At 37.1% G+C, this 14,681-nt stretch overlaps 3 protein-coding genes across 3 annotated transcripts; all 3 read left to right on the top strand.

Annotated features, from left to right (window-relative positions):
* The first annotated feature begins 520 nt into the window (after window positions 1-520).
* Window positions 521-2,488, top strand: LOC120423455 (probable cytochrome P450 28d1). The gene is made up of 3 exons (XM_039587277.2): window positions 521-756; window positions 824-1,070; window positions 1,145-2,488. The coding sequence occupies exons 1-3, from the start codon at window positions 572-574 to the stop codon at window positions 2,210-2,212; spliced, it is 1,500 nt and encodes a 499-aa protein (XP_039443211.1). The 5' UTR covers window positions 521-571; the 3' UTR covers window positions 2,213-2,488.
* A 4,836-nt stretch (window positions 2,489-7,324) lies between these two features.
* Window positions 7,325-9,142, top strand: LOC120423454 (probable cytochrome P450 28d1). The gene is made up of 3 exons (XM_039587276.2): window positions 7,325-7,562; window positions 7,619-7,865; window positions 7,931-9,142. The coding sequence occupies exons 1-3, from the start codon at window positions 7,378-7,380 to the stop codon at window positions 8,996-8,998; spliced, it is 1,500 nt and encodes a 499-aa protein (XP_039443210.1). The 5' UTR covers window positions 7,325-7,377; the 3' UTR covers window positions 8,999-9,142.
* A 3,464-nt stretch (window positions 9,143-12,606) lies between these two features.
* LOC120423433 (probable cytochrome P450 28d1) lies at window positions 12,607-14,422 on the top strand. The gene is made up of 4 exons (XM_039587244.2): window positions 12,607-12,849; window positions 12,916-13,159; window positions 13,221-13,322; window positions 13,381-14,422. Exons 1-4 carry the CDS (start codon window positions 12,662-12,664, stop codon window positions 14,344-14,346), a joined length of 1,500 nt encoding a protein of 499 aa, XP_039443178.1. The 5' UTR covers window positions 12,607-12,661; the 3' UTR covers window positions 14,347-14,422.
* Window positions 14,423-14,681: the final 259 nt, after the last annotated feature.

Consider the following 14,681-nt stretch of genomic DNA (forward strand, 5'->3'; position numbering starts at 1 on the left):
GAAAAAAGGAAAAGACGAAGTTTTTCGGGTTCAGCTTGTAGATGATTATTTGTGGTTTTTTATTTTGTTTTTCCTCACGCTTCTCTGAATATTATAGGGACCAGGGGGGGTATGGCGATTGTCCACGCTCCATACAAAAAAGTTTTTTTTGTATGGACAATTGTCCACGAGGGGGGGGGGTTGAGATTTCCAAAAAAGTGTCCACATGGTTTGTGGATGGTCCCATAGCAAAATAATTGATCATATTTCAAAGTAAACATCTCATACATGCTCACAACGTCATATATGTATGCGTAACTGCGCGCCAAATATCATGGCAAATCCACCTATTTGATTATTTTCATCGATTTTTAGAGAGTTTTTAACCTTTTTGATCAGAAAACACTTCAATATTTCGATGTAAATGCTAATTTAAATCCTAATTTAAAACAAAAAAAAATCTTCTTCAATTATTCTGTGTTCTATGAGAAAAGTAAAAAATCATTTCCAAAATAACCGCGACAAGCGAAGCTGTCCAAATCGTTAGTCAGTCTATCACTGATCAGCCTGTTGGTTGGACCTGGGAGAAACCATGCTCCTCACGATAACGCTTGTCGTTTCGGCAGTAGCCGCTCTCTACGTTTATCTTACTTGGCACTTCCGCTACTGGAAAAAGCGCAATGTTCCTGGACCTAGCCCTCATCCGCTGTTCGGCAACTTCCCCTCATTTATTCTTCGCAGCCATCCAATCGCCGTAGAAATGGACAACGTGTACAGGTAGATACACTTTATTTTGAAAAATGAATCAATTTATATTCAGTCATCGTGTTCGTTATCTTTCCAGAGAATACAAGTCAAAGTACAACTTCGTGGGAGTCTTCAGCACGCGTTCGCCGAGAATTTTTGTCACTTCGGCTGAACTGGCCAAAAGTATTCTAATCAAAGACTTTAAGAACTTCCACGACAACGAATTTGCCGGGATGACGGACAAAGATCTAGATCCAATTTTGGGTCGCAACCCATTTATGTTGAACGGAGACGAGTGGAAGGCAAAACGAGCTGAAGTAACGCCCGCGTTCACCACATCGCGAGTAAGTCGTTAGAATTTAAACCATGATCAAAATTTATATTTGGCGTTCTCTTTCTCTCTCGCTTCAACCAACAGATGAAGTCACTGTTCTCGATCGTTGAAGATGTTGGATCGCGTATGACGAAATACATCCGCCAAAATAAAAACACTCCACTGGAGAGCAAAGAACTCGCAGCCAAATTCACCACAGATGTTGTCTCAAGCTGTATTTTTGACACTGATGCGCAATCGTTTACTAACGAAAAATCGGAAATCAGCGAGCAAGGACGCAAAATGTTTGAGAGTTCGTTCCTTTTTGTGATTGTCATGATATTTATGTCTCTGTTCCCGAAACTTGCCAAACTACTCAAGATCGGCATGGTTTCCAAGTCTGTGGAAAAGTTTTTCACCAAACTTATGGTGGAAGCAATACAGTATCGCGAGAAGAACGGAATTCAACGCGTTGACTACCTCGAACATCTTATTAGCCTACGAAACAAAAAGGAAATTTCTGATCTGGACATGGCAGCCCACGGTGTAACCTTTTTCATTGATGGATTTGAAACGTCCAGTGTAGCGATGTCTTTTATATTGTACGAATTGGCCAAGAATCCCGACGTCCAAGAACGACTTCGCAACGAACTTCTCAACGCGTCCACCGACCAAGGCACGATTACCTACGATTCACTATTAGAACTACCCTACTTGGACCAAGTCATCAATGAATCTCTACGTCTGTGGCCTCCGGCAGCGTTCCTTTCCAAAAAGTGCACCGAACCCATCGAGCTGAACCTGACTTCGACGGAGAAAAAACTCGTCGAAACCGACGTTTGTGCGATTATACCAGTTTGGTCGATTCATCGTGATCCTGAACATTTCGAAGATCCAGCAACGTTCAATCCGGATCGATTTAGTCCGGAACGGGGTGGTGCTAGCCCGTATCGTGAGAAAGGATGCTTCATGCCGTTTGGTGATGGTCCACGCCAGTGTCTTGGAATGAGATTCGCTAAGATGCAGGTGAAGCGAGGTGTTTATGAAATTTTGAAGCACTTTGAGCTGACGGTTGATCCTAAAACAGTCGAACCGTTGCAACTGGATCCGAAGCAGTTTCTTACTATGGCGCTTGGTGGTATTTGGTTGAACTTCAAGCCTATTGCCTTGTGATCAATGTAAAAAGAAACAGGAAGGAATAATAAAGATTTTTTTAATATTATGATAAATACCGTAATCTGGGGTGAATCGGGACTACAGTCTAAATAGGGACAGCTGTTTTTAGAGCACTTAAAGCTTTTAAATTTGGAAATGGATGTACACATTTTGTTGGCCTGAGTATGTTCTAACCGAAACCAACCAGAAAAATCAAAATATTGTGCTCCAACATGGTTAAAACTGCTGTCCCAATTCGCCCCATGTGTCCCGATTGACCCCAGTTTACGGTAATTCAAATTTGTCATCATTATGTTTTAACTGAATCCACCTATGTGGTTATAGCCTTCCTCACTCCTTACCAATAAACGTACACAAAAAAAACCAGAAATGAGTTAAATTTAACATTAAACTCATAAGTTCTGTCATTATAAGTTACTTGACTGTAAATATTTTTGGGAAATGTCATTTTATGTGAAATTTTATGTTCTTTTCAAATCTGCAATAACCTAAAAAGGTAATTTCTTTTTTGAACCATTTTTTTTTATTTTTGTGTTGGTTCTTTTTTTGTGACCCCTCCCCAGAACGGTCCATTCCCCAGAAATATAGGACCTTGGAAAACATGTTATGTTTCCCATTTGGCATAATGCTATTTAGCATAACGCCGTTTGTCATAACGTTATGTGGCATAATGGTCAATTGGCATAATGATATTTGATTTTCAACATTAATTCAATATTAGAATCACTTTAAAGAAGACTTCGTGACTTGTGATAACTGCCGATACTAATTGTCATTTTCCTTCTTTAAGAAGGGAAAAACTCACTTTACTATGGATAACTGCTGAAGGAAAATTCAACTTGTGTCAAATCAATAGAGTTTTCCCTTTTTTAAAGAAGGGAAAATTCAACTTTTGTCAGCAATTATCACAAGTCAAGAGAGTTTTCCCTTTCTTTACAGAACAAAAACTCAACTTTTAAAGGGAAAATTCAACTTTTGTCAGCAATTATCACAAGTCAAGAGAGTTTTCCCTTCTTTAAAAAAGGAGAAAATTCAAATTTTGTCAGCAGTTATCACAATAAAGGCGGAATCTAAACACTTCACGTTTTAAAACTGATCAATTTAAGATTTCCAAAAAATGTCCAAGTGGTTTACGAATGGCCCCTTTGCAGTTTTATTTTTTGAGTGTAACATTGTTCTGGAAAGTTGTAGATTTATAAACATAAGAGGATTGCTTGTAACCATAACTAGATATCGCGATTTTCATAAAAAAAAAAGTTTCAAAAACTTGGAAACTGCCCCGAAACTCCCGCAATATTATTCCATTCTGTTACATCCTAATGTGTACGGACTCCATTAAATTTTCGAAATTTTGTCAAAACGTTGCGTTATTCAATTTTTTCAATTCATTTTATTTACCGAAATAACAATTTTACAACTTGTGTGAATGGCTGGTTCATAGAGATTTGGTGTTCCTTGCAACTATTTCCTTTTCATTAACCGCTTGGTAACAGAAGATTCTTCAAATGCAATTAAACAAAACAAAGGGGAAATTTGGCCAAAAAACCTAGTGAGTACGTTGCGTCATTCCTTACACCATTATTTATCACTTTAGAAGTTGATATTAATTTCTTCGATGATCTGAAAAAGCACCCCATTTCCAAAGTCATATAATAATGAATACTTTATTGCACAATCAGAAGTTTTCTCGCAATTGTATTTTTTCTCTATGGATTCATAAAATATGGCCATTATAAAACCTACCAATACAAAATTATTGTTACTCCATATCACAAGGGCTGAAAGATTTTGATAGATTATATTATTCTCAATATTGCTATCTAAAAAAAATACCAGCGGTAGTGATAAGCATTTATGGGCAATGAGCAAAAAAATAATAATATGATGAAATGCTCGAAAGGATTCCCAAAAAAAACATAGTTAAATCTTTATTCGATTGATCTTGTCACTTATAAATTCAGAGACTATTTTTTAATGTAGGGTAGGGTAGTCATCAATGAGACACTTTTGGTTTTTAACTTTTAACGATTTTTGTATTTTTTTCATCAGCATGTTTTGATGAGCTTTTTGTTGCATTTTCTTTCTTTTAATGTGTTCTAACATTGACCAAAATATGAGATCGATCTGACGTTTACAGCCAGAGTTATTCTACTGTCTCATTGTAGACGCACTTGGCAGGAACAATGAGACAACTGGGGAACAATGAGACATTCTACAAAAATCAATACTTTTCTAGTAAAACATCATGTTTTTATATTGTTCCATTGCAGGTGACTTACTTTGAACATTTTCAAGCAATTTTGTCAACATGAAACTTCAATTAACAAAAGTTATACTAAAAAGTATTTAAATTTCGTAAAATCCTTATATTTTACCAAATAACTTTATATTTTTGGTTAAATGAAGTTCAAACTCAATAAATATGCCAAAAATCACTACCAATTCATGTTTTGAAAGATTTCCATAGATTTTGAAAAGTTTAATGAAGAAAAATCAAAGTGTCTCATTGTTACCCATGGGCCGAAAAGAGTGGGGAACAATGAGACAGCCCTGGATTCTGGGTACATTCTAAATATTGGTCAAATCTAATAAAAGGACATTGTAGCCCAACTCATGCCCTGTGAACTGACGAAAGAAATTTGAAGAAATATTAGTTTTTGTGTTAGTGGCAGCCTATGAGCGAAAATGTAATTTTTAGTCATAATTTACTTTTACACCCCAGAATCAAACATGTATGAATAACTTTGCAAGGGAGCGTCCATAACCAAAGCCACTTTTATGGCAGACGTGTATCTAGTAGACACACCTTTCCCCCAAATATGAGCCTGATTGGTTGAAACTACGTCTTGTGAGAGCCATTTTATCATTGTTCCCCGTGTCTCATTGATGACTATTCTACCCTACACGGAGAGACCGGTCAGGGCAAATCTTAGAAAATCTTGGTTAATTTAACTAAAAGTATGGGTTAATTTTTTACACAGCTTTTTTTCAACAATCGATTGTTGATTTTGTTAACCCGAAATTGCTGACCACCAGTAGTTAAAGGTAACTAAAAAAATAGTTAGAATTGCCATTATTGTTGGTTAAATGGCCGAAAAACATTCTAGCAGTCGACTGCTAGAATATTTTTTTCAGAAAATTAACTAATTTTTTTTTGTTTTCAGCTGAAATATTGTGGAATATTCTGTAAAAAACATATTTTTCAACTATTTTTTAACATTTTTTTTTTGTTGTATCAACTGAAATATTTTTGCATGCAGCAAATTATTAGTGGTTTATAACAAAACATTTTTAATTGAACATAATTTATGTTAGTGTCTATATATATTTTCTTTGATTATTAAACGATAAAGGCTGGGCTGAATTTCTAGCTATATTTTTAACTAATGTCTTACTTGAAAACAGACAAATATTCGTACATGTAGTCAATAATTAGCTGCTGTTAGCAATATTTTTATTGAATTTGCAGTAAATTTTATAATAATGCCTCACAAATTAATTTGTTGTACTTGTACTTATTTGTATTTTATTTTATTATTATTATAAAACATGTAAATTTGATTAATGTTTAAAAAAATTATAATAAAAAAAGCATTTTACAAATTTTGTTAAACATTTTTAAAAAAGATGTTTAGTTTCTCGTGAATTCTTTAAAAGTAGAAACCGAGAAAAATTTTCACCAAGTTTTTAGCTTTTTATTATGTTGTATACAATTAAGTGTTGTATTCACTTACCATCAGTGTGAAATCATCCGATAAGTCATCATCATCTAAAACGGTCTCATGTTTAGTTATTTTTGTTGTGGTTGGACACAGAATTTACACCAAAGCGAACCTTTTGCTGCAAATAGACATATGAATTTTATTATTTATTTTAATAAAAAAAAGCTTAATTTCGGCTCTAAACTGATAAAAGGAACGTAAATAAATGTAATTATTATAAGGAAACAAGAAATATCAATAATGCTACTTACCAAGCTTGCATTAATTTAACAACTACTTTTGGCAACACACTTTCATTGCATTTGATCCGATTTATTCAACGTACTCCGAATCCTGAAAACAATATTTTGAGTTTTATTTACCAGTTTATTGAGCAGTCTTCTTTCAACAGCATTTTTAAAATATAAATATCTTCTTTTGTATCTCTTTTATAAATTTTATTTTTTAGACATTTCCCATCATTCAATTTTTATTTTGATTTCTTGTGTACGCATTTCCATGTATTTTATGGTTGATGATTCTGAAAAAATAATGGTTTATTCAAAAATTGTATCCATCAAAAGCACGAAGGTTTTTTATGTTTCAGTTTTCTAATTAAAATCACAATAGATAAATTGTTGTGTAAAATTAAACCCATACTTACTTAGATTAACCAACATTTTGTTAAATTTGCCCTTGCAAGTATTGTCCCTCTCTTTCCTCCAAACATTATCATAAAGTCCCTTCGCATCAGAGGTCCCCATTGCGAATGTACTCGTCTTGCTCTTCATAGTTTATCACCTGCAAAGAAATCATCAACAAACTTACTTACCAATTGCACCTCCACAGTTGCAGCAGTGTGCACTTCGATTTGCCACTTCAACTTAGCCAAATAGTGTGATTTTCACCTTTCAAATCCTCTTACTTTACAATTAACAACACAAACTCAACAAATCGACCGCTCTCGTTGAATCCTGACTTCAAATGACAGACGTAAACAGATCCGGACATCGTTTACATGCATATAAATGAGAACTCAGTGAGAATTTTGGTCATATACATACATACACACACACATACACACACACACACACACACACACACAGACATTTGTTCAGTTTTCGATTCTGAGTCGATATGTATACATGAGATGGGTCTTTGAGCTTTTAATAAAAAGTTAATTTTTAGAGCAGGATTATAGCCTTACCTCAGTGAGGAAGGCAAAAAAGTATTTCACAATATGCAACCTTATGTTTCAGCTGAAAGGATAAACGAGCAGCATGCATTATCGACCTTTATCTATAGGTACAAAAAGATAACGACCAGCTGGAGACAAGAGTTCAATATTGATTTGTATGATAACAACTGCAAGCGAGTGGCAATCTTTATATACCACAACCAAAAGGTACTATCAGTTCAGTATTTATTCGTCCAGCGTAAAATGCGGTCAAGTGGTTCAACATGATTCTAACCATAACTCTCGTCGTAACAGCGGTCACCGCTCTCTACGTTTATTTGACATGGAACTATGGCTACTGGAAAAAGCGAAATGTTCCGGGGCCAGATCCGCTTCCGTTTCTAGGAAGCTTCCCATCGTTGATTCTTCGCCATCGGACCATAATGGAAGAAATGGACAAAATCTACAGGTTTGTTATGTTTGATTTGATGAAAATAGTCTTTTTTAACAGCTAAATGTTTCCAGTGACTACAAGAATAAGTTCAACTTTGTGGGAATATTCAGCAACCGGTCACCAAGCATTTTCGTGGCGTCTCCAGCGCTGGCCAAAGATATTCTTATCAAAGACTTCAAGAATTTTCATGACAACGAGTTTGGTGGGTTCACTGATAAAGACACCGACCCTATTTTGAGCCGCAACCCGTTTTTGCTAAATGGAGAAGAGTGGAAAGAAAAACGATCGGAAGTTACTCCGGCGTTTACTACATCCAGGGTGAGGCGATAGTAATCGGAAAAGGTTTAGTACATCTCTTATATGTTTTTTTTTTTATTATTCAGATGAAGGCACTTTTTCCGATCATTGAGGACGTTGGGTCACGTATGACGAAATATGTTAACCAAAATGGAAGTGCTGCATTAGATACTAGAGAACTTACTGCTAAATTCACCACCGACGTTGTCTCTAGCTGCATTTTCGATACAGATGCAGAGTCTTTCACCAACGAAAAGGCTGCAATTCGCGAAATGGGTCGAAAACTCATGGATAACTCATTTACGTTCTTTATCATAGCAATGTTCATAGGCGTGATGCCAAACCTAGCCAAGCTACTCAACGTTGGATTGATTCCCAAGTCAGTGGAAATGTTTTTCACCAACCTGATGTCAGAGGCACTGAAGCACCGTGAAAAGAAGGGAATCAAACGGGTTGATTACCTTGACCATCTGATCAGCTTACGAAACAAGAAAGACATCTCCGAGTTGGATATGGCCGCCCATGGAGTGACCTTTTTCATCGATGGCTTTGAAACCTCGAGTATTGCCATGGCTTTTGTGCTGTACGAGGTAGCCAGGAACCCAGACGTGCAAAACCAACTTCGTGAAGAGTTGCTCAAAGCATCCAACGATCAAGGTTCAATCAGCTACGATACTCTACTGGAACTTCCCTACCTAGAACAAGTTATCAACGAATCCCTAAGACTTTGGCCTCCAGCAGCGTTCCTCTCGAAAAAGTGCACGGAACCCATCGAGCTTGAACTTACTTCATCGCAGAAAGCCCGCATTGAAAAGGGCGTCTTCGCCATGATTCCAATCTGGTCAATTCATCGTGATCCGGAGTACTATGAAAATCCCGCAACGTTCAACCCGGACCGGTTTAGCCCAGAACGAGGTGGTGCTAGCCCGTATCGCGAGAAAGGATGCTTCATTCCGTTTGGTGACGGTCCACGGCAGTGTCTTGGAATGAGATTCGCTCGGATGCAGATGAAGCGAGGCGTTTATGAAATCTTGAAGAACTTTGAGCTGACGGTTGATCCCAAAACAATTCAACCACTTCAAATGGATCCAAAGCAATTTTTAACTATGCCAATAGGAGGAATATGGTTGAACTATAAGGCGATAAGTAAATAAAAATTATTTTATGTTTTTACGAAATCCAAAAATTGCTAGTCACAAAAAAATCTGTACAACAGAAATAATATCTAGTATGTAAGAATAAATTGTAAGTAGTCTACATAAGCTTGACGAATAAACAATATAATCAATTGCGTTTCATTCTTGAGTAACAATCCAAAGTATTCTGCTCGAAGCCCGTGGCAAGCGCATAAAGATCAAAAACGGTAAACATCAGAATTTTTAGGGGCAAGCCAGCACCATACTCTCTTCGGGAATGTTGTAAAGCAACTTTTATAGCAATATAAAAACATAAAAAGGGTTTTCCCATCAAAATGTCCATACAAAATTGAACTGATTTGAACAATGAGGACTAACACATTAGGACATTTAAGCGAGATCCGGATTTATGTGAAAACACATTTTTATACATAACTTTTGAACTACTTATCGAAACTTCAATCTGTATAAAACTCAATCTATGGGACCCTAAACCAAGTCGAATGCAACAGGTTCGGGTCAAATCGGTTCAGCCAGTGCCGAGAAACATGAGCTAGTTTGTTGGTCACATACATACATACACACACACAAACTATGAGGAGTTGTTTAGGACCCCAAAAGGAACTGAAAAATTGCTGTGCTGGAAAATCGATTTTGATATAACACCGTAATATTACAACATTGACCTACGAAACTATTGATGGCATTCCGCAAAACGAACGATTTATTGAGTAAATGTGAGATTCCTGAAGTTAAAAAAGTTTGGAAAATATTCAAAACCAATTTGAACAATTCGTCATGCTTAGCTGAGGCATGTGCTACCTACCGTCTGTATTTGGCTATCTCTATTATATTTTGTATTACTTCTTGTTTTTCGCGCGTTAAATTATCTTTGATAACAATAAACACTGATAAGCATAAATGGCATCTTGGTGAACGGGTTAATTTTGATTTCACCAGTAAAGGAATCCTGTTTTTATTTCTGCTGGCCTGTTTAAGTTGAGTTTTGTAACTCTCTTGACTTGGATAATTTTTGTATACAATCTTAACGTGCCTTCACATTGATATGCCTCTGCACGGAGAAAAAAGAGTTCTCAAAATCGTGAACACGCGTTCATGAAATTCGGAACCACGAACAAAGTGTTCAAATTCCATGGTACGATTTTGAAAAACGTACCATGAAATTTGAACACTTTGTTCGTGGTTCCGAATTTCATGAACGCTTGTTCACGATTTTGAGAACTCTTTTTTCTCCGTGTGTGCTCTCTTATGCTAACTAGATAAGAAAACCGACAAGCTTAGAACAATAGAGCACAGAGGCATCGATTGGTTCACTTGAAACAAAATCTGAAGTGTATGGGTATATAGAGCCTAAATCCCAAATGACCAACTTGATTACAAATGACAATATTTGAAAAAAAATGTTTGAGCAAAAAAAAAGGAAAAAAACCTTCATTGTTATAATCGTTGTCATGCTATCTTGTCTCACGTGCGTTTTGGGCCAAATTGAGTTAAGAAAGCCGTTTTGTGCAGCTTTCCACTCGAAGAAATCCGTGCATTGTTGTCACTCTACACATGAAATACAGTACTGGTCAAAAGTATATGACATTGGACGATTTGTCAAACCTAACTTCAATTTCATATTGTTGGTGTTCGCACGTGTTTCAACCAAACCTCATGAAATTTTCAGCATAATTATTCCTGAATGTCTACTCTCAGATGCTTTTTGAAAAACTTAGCTACCTATTATCGTTCAAAGTTATTGACATTTTCGGCAAAAATACGATTTTGACCGACACTCACTGTTTTGACGATATCTCCAAAAATATTGGTCGGACAAACTTCATATTTTGAGCACTTTGCGGTTTGAATTTTGGAGGGGTCGCGCCAAAAGCGCAATGTCATATACTTTTGGCCAGACAAAAAAAAAACGAACGAACTGGCCAAAAGTATATGACATTCGAGACATTGCTCGTAATGTCGAGACATCGCGCTTTTGGCGCGACCCCTCCAAATTCAAACCGCTGAAACTTTTTTTGTTGTGAATGAATTTGGCTGAAATTTGGGGTAATATTAAGAAACTATCTCAAGATTAAGTGCTCAAAATATGAAATTGGTGCGATCAATATTTTTTGGAGATATCATCAAAATAGTGAGTGTCAGCCAAAATCGCATTTTCTACGAAAATGTCAATAACTTTGAAACGATAATAGGTAGCTAAGTTCGAAACACGAGCGAACACCAACAATTTGAGTTTGGAGTTAGGTTTGACAAATCGTCCAATGTCATATACTTTTGACCAGTACTGTAAGTTTCAATCTTGTTTACTCTGAAATTGCTGAAATTGCGAAAATTGGCCAAATGAATTTTAGTTCGATATATTTGGCACCTTAAAATTTTGGCATAAAAATTCGCCACAGTATTGCAAAGAAATTAAAAAGATCGGAGTCGCCAAAATCGAAATCAGAGCATGGAATACAATAAAATCGCACTATTTTGATATTTATTTTTTTTCGTTTCTGACTCAAACGTATGAAATATTTTAAAAGACTTCATTATTTATCAAAAACAAACACTATTTTTTTGCTTAAAAAAACATTTAAATAGTTTGAAACGAGGGCTCAATTTCGGAAGTTTTTTTCTGGCTGGATTAGGATTATCGTTATTAAAACATTTTTTTTTAATTACCGTAACCAATACTCTGTAGAATCTTTAAACGTTTCTAACTCTTATATGTAATAAAAGCACTTTTAAATTGTGCATAATGTATGTACATCTTGAAATGCTACGGATCATAGAGTTCAGTGACTAAAAATAAGCTAAATTTGAGTAGTTGATTGAATGTAGGAATCCTTTCATGTTAGTTTTTCCTAAACATTTAAGTTCCCTTTAAGGATCTGGAAAAAACAGGCAGATTTGGATTCTATAGTGTCGGTTAAGCCTAACTCCATTCAAAACAGGCTTTTTATATGATTTGCTTCTTGCATCACTATTTTCGGGTTTTACGTTTAATACTTCGGTTTCTGATCTTGTAAGACTGTGTTCTTATGTCATACTACCAAGAAATCATTCAATTGAAAACATTACTTATTCTCGGAATACTCATTGAACCTATTCGTTCGTTTTGAGAACAGTAACTAAAACTGTGGCTTGCAAGTTTGAGCGAAGGCAACACAAAGTAAAGAACCGTACGTATTTGTTTATTATTCTGCATCAACCAATCAATTAAGCCCTTGATATTACTGATAGAGGCAACACAAATTCAGCGCGTAGATAAATGCGACATGATTTCGCAGAATTCTATAATAAAATTACAGTTTCAATCACAGCTAAGATATGATCTCATCTCAATATGTATACCAAATTGGTATTACCAATTTATGTTTACGTTTCCTGCGTGATATATATTTTAGTCAGTCATATGTATTCTACGGGATGATCTTGATCCCATTAACCAGAACGCAGTTCCAGCGTGTGACATTATAAATAGAATTTTGGAAACTCTGTGTATCAAAACATATGTGTGGCGATGCGCACAGCCAAACTTCGCTGAAATTGAGCGCCGAAGTTCAACCGTATTACGTAATCACTTTGATTTAAATTCCACTCCTAGCTGTGTCCAGTTTGAGTTCAGCCCAGTTCAGTATCTTGTCAGCGGCCGTTGCGCGAGCATCTTCTAAAATGTTGTGCACTTGCTTGACCGTTTTGGGCGGTTTGGCCGCGGTAGTCTATCTAATCTTGGTGTGGAACTTCAACTACTGGAAAAAAGCCGGCATCAATGGGCCCATGCCGAAGATTCTGGCCGGGAACCTCCCCAACATGTGGACCCAGAAACAGCATATCTTTTATGATTTGAAGAAAATTTACGAGTATGTAAAGGATTAGAGGTTTTACAAGTTTATTTAGTTAACACCTGGTTTTGTTCCCTGCGACAGTGACTTCAAAAACGAACCCGTCGTAGGATACTTCAGCGTTCGTACGCCTCAGCTAATGATTCGCGATCCCGAGCTGATCAAGGAGGTCCTCACGAAGAGCTTCCGCTACTTTGCGTCGAACCAGTTTTCCGACTTGGTCGATGAAAAATCCGACCCATTGTTTTCGCGAAATCCGTTCAGTTTGTCCGGTGAAAAGTGGAAAACTCGTCGAGCGGAAATCACGCCGGCATTCACAAACAACAGGGTATGTGGGAGAGACTTTTGTAATGAATCATTGTTTTTGATTATTGGTGAATTTATTCTAGATTAAAGCACTTTCAACGCTGGTTGATGAGGTTTGCGTTCGTTTGAGTGATTACGTGAAGCAAAATACGGAAAAGAACGGTTCGACATTCGATGTTAAAGAGGTACGAAAAGTGTTATGCAAATTGATTTAGACTTCAAAACGGCACATTTCATTCACAGTTAATGTCCAAGTACACTACCGATGTGGTCTCAAACTGTGTGTTTGCCATCGATGCTCAATCGTTTACCAAAGAAAACCCGGAAATCCGTGAAATGGGACGCCGCATCATGGACTTCAACTTCAAAGCGCAGGTCATCATGTTCCTGACTACCTTCTTCCCATCGATCACCAAGTTCTACAAGTTTACGTTCGTAGCCCACGACGTCGAGCAGTTTTTCATTCGAATCATGAAGGATGCCATTCGTCATCGCAAACAGAACAACATCGTCCGCAATGATTACCTCGATCATCTGCTGTCGCTTGAAGAGAAGAAGCAGGTTACCGAGATCGATATGGCGGGACATGGAGTGTCCTTCTTTGCGGATGGATTTGAAACTTCTAGTTCGGTGATCACCTACTGTCTCTTTGATTTGGCCACCAATCCCGCGATCCAGAAACAGCTCAGACAAGAGATTCGCGATGTCCAAGCAAACAAGGGTGGACTAACTTACGATAACGTCGGAGAGATGACATTCCTCGATCAAGTGCTGAACGAATCTCTGAGGATGCACGTAGTTATACCAACGCTGGCAAAACGGTGCACCGAAACTGTTGAACTTACCTCGTCAAAGGGAAAGAAGATCCGCGTTGAAGCTGGAACCGCCGTTCACATTCCCTACATGGTCCACTTCGATTCGCAATACTATGACGACCCGGAAAAATTCAAACCGGAGCGATTCTCGCCGGAAAATGGAGGCGTCAAGCCGTACAGAGAAAAGGGAGTCTTCTTTCCCTTTGGAGAGGGACCGCGAATGTGTCTGGGGATGAGATTCGCTCTGATGCAGGCAAAACGAGGCATTGTGGAGATTATCGACAAGTTCGAGATCAGTGTTGATCCAAAGATGAAGCTGCCGATTGTATACGATCCGAAACCCTTCATGCTGTATCCTGATGGAGGAACTTGGCTTAAATTTAAGGTTCTTTGAAGGAGGAGTTTGACTCAACGGTAAATGCGTTTATGGCGTCATTTATAAAGTATGTCACGCTCTACGGGGGGAGGGGGGCGTCTGAGCAAGTGTGACATTGCATGTTATAAGTGTAGGAAAAGCGTGACAAAGAGGGAGGGGGGGGGGGGTAAATTTTGGCTGATTTTAGCGTGACGTACTTTATGGATGAAGCCTATCTCACAGTCCAAATGTTTCGCTTTGTTATGATTTTTGAATAAAATTTTCAATTTATGTTATCATATAAAAATCAATTTTCATTTTCATTAGTGTTTCTTTTTTTTTGTCCTGAGATTGTGAAAAGTTTCAGAACACGC

This window comes from Culex pipiens, chromosome 3 (genome assembly GCF_016801865.2).
Source record: "Culex pipiens pallens isolate TS chromosome 3, TS_CPP_V2, whole genome shotgun sequence".
Taxonomy (NCBI): Eukaryota; Metazoa; Arthropoda; class Insecta; order Diptera; family Culicidae; genus Culex; species Culex pipiens.

Excerpts from the sequence above, each read along its gene's own strand:
- LOC120423454 (XM_039587276.2), top strand. The coding sequence starts at position 7,378 with ATGATTCTAACCATAACTCTCGTCGTAACAGCGGTCACCGCTCTCTAC. Across the intron at positions 7,563-7,618 it reads GAAATGGACAAAATCTACAG|TGACTACAAGAATAAGTTCA; the intron begins GTTTGTTATGTT and ends AAATGTTTCCAG. Across the intron at positions 7,866-7,930 it reads CGGCGTTTACTACATCCAGG|ATGAAGGCACTTTTTCCGAT; the intron begins GTGAGGCGATAG and ends TTTATTATTCAG.
- LOC120423455 (XM_039587277.2), top strand. The coding sequence starts at position 572 with ATGCTCCTCACGATAACGCTTGTCGTTTCGGCAGTAGCCGCTCTCTAC. Across the intron at positions 757-823 it reads GAAATGGACAACGTGTACAG|AGAATACAAGTCAAAGTACA; the intron begins GTAGATACACTT and ends TTATCTTTCCAG. Across the intron at positions 1,071-1,144 it reads CCGCGTTCACCACATCGCGA|ATGAAGTCACTGTTCTCGAT; the intron begins GTAAGTCGTTAG and ends TTCAACCAACAG.
- LOC120423433 (XM_039587244.2), top strand. The coding sequence starts at position 12,662 with ATGTTGTGCACTTGCTTGACCGTTTTGGGCGGTTTGGCCGCGGTAGTC. Across the intron at positions 13,160-13,220 it reads CGGCATTCACAAACAACAGG|ATTAAAGCACTTTCAACGCT; the intron begins GTATGTGGGAGA and ends AATTTATTCTAG. Across the intron at positions 13,323-13,380 it reads CGACATTCGATGTTAAAGAG|TTAATGTCCAAGTACACTAC; the intron begins GTACGAAAAGTG and ends TTTCATTCACAG.